General features: G+C 46.4%; 2 protein-coding genes across 2 annotated transcripts in view; one reads left to right on the top strand and one right to left on the bottom strand.

The window, feature by feature from the left end:
• The window catches only part of CHEK2 (checkpoint kinase 2), a 64,986-nt gene extending 58,450 nt beyond the window's left edge, over positions 1–6,536 (bottom strand). The window contains exon 1 of the mRNA XM_011995735.1: positions 6,463–6,536. The gene's annotated coding sequence lies outside the window, so the exon portion shown is untranslated. The remainder of the gene's footprint in view (positions 1–6,462) is intronic.
• Positions 6,537–6,742: 206 nt separating this feature from the next.
• Positions 6,743–8,489, top strand: part of HSCB (HscB mitochondrial iron-sulfur cluster co-chaperone) — a 15,410-nt gene continuing 13,663 nt past the window's right edge. Inside the window, exon 1 of the mRNA XM_011995736.1 lies at positions 6,743–7,023. Within this exon, the coding sequence (XP_011851126.1) occupies positions 6,788–7,023 (236 nt within the window). The 5' untranslated portion in view covers positions 6,743–6,787. The remainder of the gene's footprint in view (positions 7,024–8,489) is intronic.

The following is an 8,489-nucleotide window of genomic DNA, read 5'->3' as shown; positions in this document are numbered from 1 at the left end:
AAAAAAAAAAAAAAAAAAAGAAAAGAAAAGAAAAGAAAAAAACCCAGGGCTAACATGCTCTCCAAAAATTAAAAGTCATAACAGCCCAGACCTACAGTTCTTCTGGGCTGAGCTTTTCACCAGATCATTGTCACCGGATCAGTTTTTTGTCTGACAACCATAAACTACAGGGAAAAAACAAATTATCTGAAGATTATGAATAAGTAAAAAGCAATAAAATTGAGCTGGGGGGCTCATAAAAGCTCACATTTGTCCAATTATTTTAAATTAAGACTGAAACCAAAAATGTATTGATACAATCAACACTACATTTAAATTTCATGTATAGTGGGGGCCAGGCATGGGGCCTTACACCTGTAATCCCACCACATTGGGAGGCCAAGACGGGCAGATCATGAGGTCAGGAGTTCAAGACCAGCCTGGCCAACATAGTGAAATTCCATCTCTACTAAAAATACAAAAAATTAGCCGGGCGTGGTGGCAGGCACCTGTAGTTCCAGCTAATCAGGAGGCTGAAGCAGGAGAATTGCTTGAGCCCAGGAGGTGGAGGTTGCAGTAAGCTGAGGTCACGCCACTGCACCCCAGCCTGGGTGACAGGAGTGAAACCCTGTCTCAAAAAAATAAATTAATGAAATAAATAAAATTTAAAAATAAAATAGGTCAGGTGCAGTGACTCACAACTGTAAACACAATACTTTGGGTGGTGAAGGTAGAAGGATTGCTTGAGGGCAGGTGTTTGAGACCCCACCTCTACGAAAAATAATAATAATCTTTGTGTTAGATAATTTAGCCCAACTGCAGCCTGATATAAGTGTTCTGAGCACGTTTAAAGGAGGCTAGGCTAAACTATGATGTTTGGTATGTTAGGTATATTGAATGTATTTTCAATATAACAATATTTTCAACTTAGAATGGGTTTATTTAGACATAACGCCATTGAAAGTTGAGGAGCATCTGTGTATTTTGAAAAGAGAAAGAAGACAAAGGATCAGGTGGCTTGGAATAGAAGTCAAAAAGAAATTGTACAATAACCAGCTGCATTATTCCAAAGGGTCTATTTACATAAAATGTCACTGGTACCCCTTTTCCTCTGGGCTTGCTCCTAAAGGGAAACACACCTGTTCATTCAATCTAGATTCCCTGACACCTAAGGACCCAGTGACCTGATGAGGCAGAACACAAAGGAAGACAGCTCTAAATAACTCCACCTATCCCTTTGTGATGCTAAGTAACTATAGGGCTTATCTTTTCAGCATCCTAAATGGCCTTCCAGCCTTGATGGAATCTTGCAGGAACTATCTTTTATAAACTGGAGACCATAACAGAGGCTCCCACCCTTGTCTTAGAATTAACCTAATAGACAGACTCTCATAACAGGCTGGGTGCAGTGGCTCATGCCTGTAATCTCAGCACTTTGGGAGGGCCAAGGCAAGAGGACCACTTGAGGTCATGTGTTCAATACCAGCCTGGCCAACATAGTGGGACTCCCCTGTACAAAAAGTAAGAAAATTAGACATGGTGGCATGCAGCTGTGGCCTCAGCTACTCGGGAAGGTGAGGTGGGAGGAATACTTGAGCCCAGGAGTTGAAGGCTGCAGTGAGCTACGATCATACCACTTATACACCAGTCTGGGTGGCAGAGTGAGACCCTATCTCCAAAGAACAGAAAACAAAACAAGACTCTGATAACAGAACCACCAGTAAAACCAAAGTAACGTCCACTGCTGACCTAATCGGATTAACAAGAAAAAAAGCGGGGGGAGGAGGACATTCTCTTCCTCCCCATACTCAGGCTACTACTCCAGGAGAACACAGGAAACAACACTATCATAGTCCCCACCACCACAGGGGGATAAGATCCAAGACCCCCCAAATGGATGCCTGAAACCTCACATAGTACAGAACCCTATATAAACTATGCACGACTTTCTTTTTCCTTCTTCACAATTTCACAAATAGAAGATTTGTTCTTACCACAGATGTTACCAGCCTCAGCATACAAATTTTTTTGTCCTTATTAAATTGAGCTCTTTCACTTTTTCAGTTAAAGGAAACACTTTACAGCTTCTCTTTGCAATATCCAAATTGTCAGCATCTTTTGCTTTGGGGCCATTATTAAATATAAGGGTGACTTGAACACAAGCACTGCAAAACCACATAATTTAAGACTTATGAATTGATTATTTCTTTTTTTTTAAACAGAGTCTCACTCAGTCACCTAGGCTGGAGTGCAGTGGCACAATCTCGGCTCACTGCAACCTCCACCTCCTGGGTTCAAGCAATTCTCCTGCCTCAGCCTTCCAAGTAGCTGGGATTACAGGCACGCACCACCACGCCTGGCTAATTTGTGTATTTTTTTTAGTAGAGACAGGGTTTTCACCGTATTGGCCAGCCTGATCTCAAACTCCTGACCTCAGGTTATCCTCAGGCCCACCTCGGCCTCCCAAAGTGCTAGGATTACAGGCATGAGCTACCACGTCCAGCCATGAATTGATTATTTCTTATGAATTTTCCACTTAGTTTCAGATCACAGCTGACCATTGGTAACTGAAATTACTACCGCTGACAAGTAGGGACTACGATACCCACAATGATTGTATTTACACAGCTTTCAAGATGCAAATGTTCTACCAGGTGTGGTGGCTCTAGTCTGTAATCCCAGCACTTTGGGAGGCTGACGCAGGCAGATTCCTCGAGCCCAGGTATTCAAGACCAGCCTGGACACCATGGTGAAATCCAATATCTACAGAAAATACAAAAAATTAGCAGGGCATGGTGGTGTGCACCTGCAGTCCCAGCTACTTGGGAGGCTGAGGTGGGAGGATCACTTGAGCCCAGGAGGCTGAAGCTGCAGTGAGCCATGATCGAGCCTACACTCCAGCCTAGGTGACAGAGACCCTATCACCAGGAAAAAAAAAAAAGGATACAAAGGTTCTGATGAGTTTTCTTTAAAACATACCAGGAAGGCAATGCCAAAACTGAGTATGCCACTCCAGGGACTGCTGGTCTAATACTACCTCAGCCAGGCTGAGTCTTCCCCACAGCTTTTTGAGCAAGACAGGACAACTGGAGAAAATGTGTCAACAAGTTGCTATGAGAGATTAGAGGCAAGCAGATCTGGAGTCAGACACTTGAGTGAAACTGTGCATGACTTTAGGTAGATCACAACTTCGCTAAGCCTGTTTTCTCATCAAAAATAAGTAGACAGACCATAAGGATTAAGTGAAGTGATGCATGTAATACTCCCCCGACCCACCCAAGCTCTCTGGGAGCCATTGTTATTGGAAAGTCATGCAGAGAAGTGAGTGAAAGACCAAAGTGAAGGCAGCAAAACTCCAGGACTGTAAACAGAAGTCCAGTCCCCAAACCTATAAAACCACTAGAAGAAAACACTGGGGAAATGCTCCAGGACACTCATCTTGGGCACAGGTTTTTTGCGTAAGACCTCAAAAGCACAGGCAACTAAAGCAAAAACAGGCAACTGGGATTTCATCAAGCTAAAAAAGCTTCTGCACAGCAAAGGAAACAATCAACAAAGTGAAGAGACAACCCACAGAATGGGAAAAAACATTTCCAAACTAGCCATCTGACAAGGGATGAATAATCAGAATATATAAGGAGATGAAACTCAACTGCAAAAAGACAAATAATCCAATTTAAGAAATGGGCAGGCCAGGCACAGTGCCTCACATCTGTAATCCCAGCACTTTGGGAGGCCAAGGCGGAGTGGATCATCTGAGGTCAGGAGTTCAAGACCAGCCTGGCCAACATGGCGAAACCACATCTCTACTAAAAATACAAAAAATTAGCTGGGCGTGGTGGCTCGTGCCTGTAGTCCCAGCTACTTTGGAGGCTGAGACACGAGAATCACTTGAACCCAGGAAACGGAGACGGAGGTTGCAGTGAGCCGAGATCGCGCCACTGCACTCCAGGCTAGGTGACAGAGTGAGACTCTGTCTCAAAAAAAGAAATGGGCAAAAGATTCGAACAGACATTTCTCAAAAGAAGACATACAAATGGCCAACGGGTATATAAAAAAATGCTCAACATCACTGATCATTGGAGAAATAACAAATCAAAACTACAGTGAGGCCTGGGCACAGTATCTCATGCCTGTAATCCCAAAACTTTGGAAGGCGGAGGCGGGCAGATCACTTGAGGTCAGGAGTTTGAGACCAGCCTGGCCAACATGGTGAAACCCTGTCTCCACTAAAAATATGGAAATTAGCTGGGCATGGTGGCAGGTGTCTATAATCCCAGCTACTTGGGAGGCTGAGGCAGGAGAATCGCTTGAACCTGGGAGGCAGAGAATGCAGTGAGTCAAAATCGCACCACTGCATTCCAGCCTAGGCGACAAAGTAAGACTCTGTCTCAAACAAACAAACAAACAAACAAACCTACAATGAGATACCATCTCACCCCAGTTAAAATGGTTTGAATAAAAGACAGGCAATAACAGATGCTGGGAAGAATGTGGAGAAAGGGGAACTGTACAGAGTGCTCTTGACATAAGTAATTTTATCTTAGAAAAAGGCTCTTGTATTTTAAAAGGCATTATGCCAATAGGGACCAGATGTTTGTCTAATTAATAAAGACTGTACTGGCCAGGCACAGTGGTTCACGCCTGTAATCCCAGCACTTTGGGAGGCCAAGGCAGACGGATCACAAAGTCAGGAGATCGAGACCATCCTGGCCATCATGGTGAAACCCCGACTCTACTAAAAATACAAAACTTAGCTGGGCGTGGTGTCGCGTGCCTGTAATCCCAGCTACTCGGGAGGCTGAGACAGGAGAATCGCTTGAACCAGGGAGTCGGAAGTTGCAGTGATCCGAGATCACGCCACTGCACTCTAGCCTGCGAGAGACAAAGCGAGACTCTGTCTCAAAAAAAAAAAAAAAAAAAAGACGGTACTAAACCAGATAAGGACATAAACATGTACACGCTTTTGTTACTAGTCCTTACCAGAAAATTTTGTGGTCATAAGACCAGGACTTTATTAGGTCAGAATGGCTGTCCTAACAGACACCATCTTGCTGTCACTCACGATTAACACCCAGCATCTGCCACCAAAGGCTCATCCACATCAAAAACTCTTCCTTACAAGACACTGACACCCCAGATCAAGCCAAAACACTCTCTTTGTCCACATTGCTCTCCTTGGACTGGTTTGATAACCGCTTTCCCTATTCCCTTTTCTCTGAATGTTAAATGTTACTTTAATGTAAGATTTTTAACCTATAACATTTATATATTAAATAAATATACTATTGTGTATAATTTACAATGGTGACTGACTTGTGGAATGGCTTCAGCCTGTGTGCCCACGGTTCTGACTACCAAGTAAACAGGTAGTACTACAGAAAATTGCTTCCTTGGGAACTCCATGTAGCTCGTGGCTTTTACAATTAAAATAAAACATCAGTAAGTCTGATCTTGTGGAAAAACACAAATGTTCACGGACCTAGTTATGTCTGACCTTGCCCTGTTCGCATACACCATTGGTGGGAATGCAAATTAGTATAGCCACTAATCACAAAAGTATTGTGATTCCTCAAAAAACTGAAATTAGGCTGGGTGCAGTGGCTCACACCTGTAATCCCAGCACTTTGGGAGGCCAAGGCGGGTGGATCACCTGAGGTCAGCAGTTCAAGACCAGCCTGGCCAACATGGTAAAACCCCATCTCTACTAAAAATACTAGCCGGGCATGGTGGCGGGCACCTATAATCCTAGATACTTAGGAGGCTGAGGCAGGAGAACCGCTTGAACCCAGGAGGCAGAAGTTGCAGTGAGCCCAGATCGCGCCACTGCACTCCAGCCTGACAACAGAGAGAGACTCTGTCTCAAAAAAAAAAAAAAAAAAAGGTACATATGTGGTAATCATACATGTATACTTTATATCAAAAATAAATAATTTTTTTAAAAAGTCCAGAAGCCTTTCAAGTGAAACACAATCTTTTTTTTCAAGTAGAAAACCTAAGACCGAAGGAGGACTGATTCCCTCCTACCCACTCCTGGCCACCCTATCCCATACACTTACTTAGGGACTTACTTAGGGACACGCAGAACATCCTCCTACACAGCTCAGTGCGTTTCCAGTTCCTGCAGCGCCCAGTAGCTAAGACTGGCCTCTCTATAAGTATTTTAGAGATTGAATCTAAAGAATGGCAATGATTACTAACATCTATAGAACTTTTTACAAAGTAACTTCGCTCTGATATTGAAGAACACAACTCTGTTCCTTCTTATCCTGTCCGTTCAGGCCTGTTTCAGCTTGTAAGTAATACGGGAAGTGAACTTCACCTCGAGGATGATCTACTAAAAAGGAAGAGAGTCGCCCACACACTCCCCCTTCAGTTCAAAAATACAGACAAAGCGAAGCTCAGGAGACTCCGCTCGCACGAAACGCTGAAGATGGGATTCGAACCACCAAACACCCAACAGAAGTTCCCCATATGACTCACCGCGTGAGCCCACCTGGAGCCGCACACTCTCCACAGCCTCAGCCTGCAGTGGCGCTAAACCTGCAGATACAAACTCCACCCTCAGCCAATCAAAACCCTCTCCCCTGCCGCCGGACCAATGAGGAGCAACAGATGTGGCCGTCAGGCATCGCCTCAATGCTCCCTGGGAGTTGTAGTTCAGAAGGCAGAGCGGAACTTAGAACTCGGGTTCCCCTCGGGTGATCCCGCCCCCTCGACTCCCCAACCAATCAGCAGCATTAGTCTGGTTGGACGCTCTCTTTGCTTTTCCCCACGGGTGACCACGGCTAGCTAGGCCGCCGGCGAGATGTGGCGGGGGAGAGTCGGGGCTTTGCTCCGGGTGTGGGGGTTTTGGCCGACAGGGGTTCCCAGAAGGAGACTGCTAAGCTGCGATGCTGCGTCGCAGGCGGGAAGCAATTCTCCCCACTGTTGGAACTGCGGCGGCCCATGGGGCTCCGGGCGGGAGGACAGGTTCTTCTGCCCACAGTGCAGAGCGCTGCAGGCACCTGACCCCACTCGAGACTACTTCAGCCTTATGGACTGGTACGAGCGACTGTTTCGGGAAACGGGCCCGGGCGAGAGAGACGTCGGGGTCTGGCCTGCGAGAGGGGAGGACGGATCTGGCTTGCGGAAGAGAAGGCGGGACCGATAGGGGGGCGGAGGTCTAGAGAGCAGGCGTGAGAGAAGTGTCTTGATTTCTCAGGAGGAAATTGAGAGGCGGGGACTGAGGGAAGCAGCGTTGAGGTGTGGAGAAGGGAGACGAACGGCACTGGAGGGGCAGGCGCTGAAGTTAGAGGAAATAGGGGGGCCGAGGCTAGAGGGAAGGGAGATTTGAGGGGCGGTACCTACGGGAAAGGGAAGTAGAAGTCGAGGGGCGGAGCTTGAGGAAGGGGTACTTGAGGGGCAGGGCCCGGGAGACTGGAAGAGTTGGTTTGATGTATTTAAGAAAGGACTGCAGAAGTGTAGTCCGAAATTGGGGAGTAAAGCATGAAAATCTTAATATTGTAGGCGAGACCTGAGGGAAAAGTGAGAATTCGAGGGAAAGGGTCCAATAAATAGTTTTTTCCCCTGAGGCTGACGATCTTGGAGAGATGGGGCAGTGTGGATAGAGCTGAACTGATAAGGAAATAGGACAGACTCTGGGAGTAGAGTGTGAAAGGGGTTGAATTAAAATAAACCGGGAGACAGGGCTGAAGGGACCTGGGCTGTGGAAAAGATAGAGTGGTATTAAAGAAAACGTTATTCAGTCACACTTGTTCAAACACCAGAAAGACTTCATTCAAGATCATCTTGGCCGGGCGCGGTGGCTCACGCCTGTAATCTCAGCACTTTGGGAGGCCGAGGCGGGCGGATCACAAGGTCAGGAGATCGAGACTATCCTGGCTAACACGGTGAAACCCCATCTCTACTAAAAAATACAAAAAACTAGCCGGGCGAAGTGGCTGGCGCCTGTGGTCCCAGCTACTCGGGAGGCTGAGGCAGGAGAATGGCGTAAACCCGGGAGGCGGAGCTTGCAGTGAGCTGAGATCCGGCCACTGCACTCCAGCCTGGGCGACAGAGCCAGACTCAGTCTCAAAAAAAAAAAAAAAGAAAAGAAAAAAAGATCATCTTGTAGAGGGGGCACTGCAATAGAGTCTCGCAGTTAGGGAGAGAGATTGGTCTCAACTCCAAAAACAGCATGGGCAGAAGGAAATTTGTAGCCAAGGAGCAGAGTAAACGGGATTCTGGCTAAACCGACCTAACAGTATTCTTGCTGAAGACAGGCCAGGGTGCTCAGACATTACCTAGGGGATGGTGGAGGATGAACACTCTGATCAGAGATCTAGGATAATCAAATAGGAGGATCAAGGATTCTAGCTAAACTGACTTAGCAAGGTTATTTGCCAAAACTGGATTTTACAAGAAAACATACAGCTGGGCCGGGCGCGGTGGCTCAAGCCTGTAATCCCAGCACTTTGGGAGGCTGAGACGGGCGGATCACGAGGTCAGGAGATCGAGACCATCCTGGC

This window comes from Mandrillus leucophaeus, unplaced genomic scaffold (assembly GCF_000951045.1).
Source record: "Mandrillus leucophaeus isolate KB7577 unplaced genomic scaffold, Mleu.le_1.0 Scaffold496, whole genome shotgun sequence".
NCBI classification, from domain to species: Eukaryota; Metazoa; Chordata; class Mammalia; order Primates; family Cercopithecidae; genus Mandrillus; species Mandrillus leucophaeus.
Note: the sequence above shows the minus strand (reverse complement) of the source record. Positions and strands in the feature narration are given on the sequence as shown.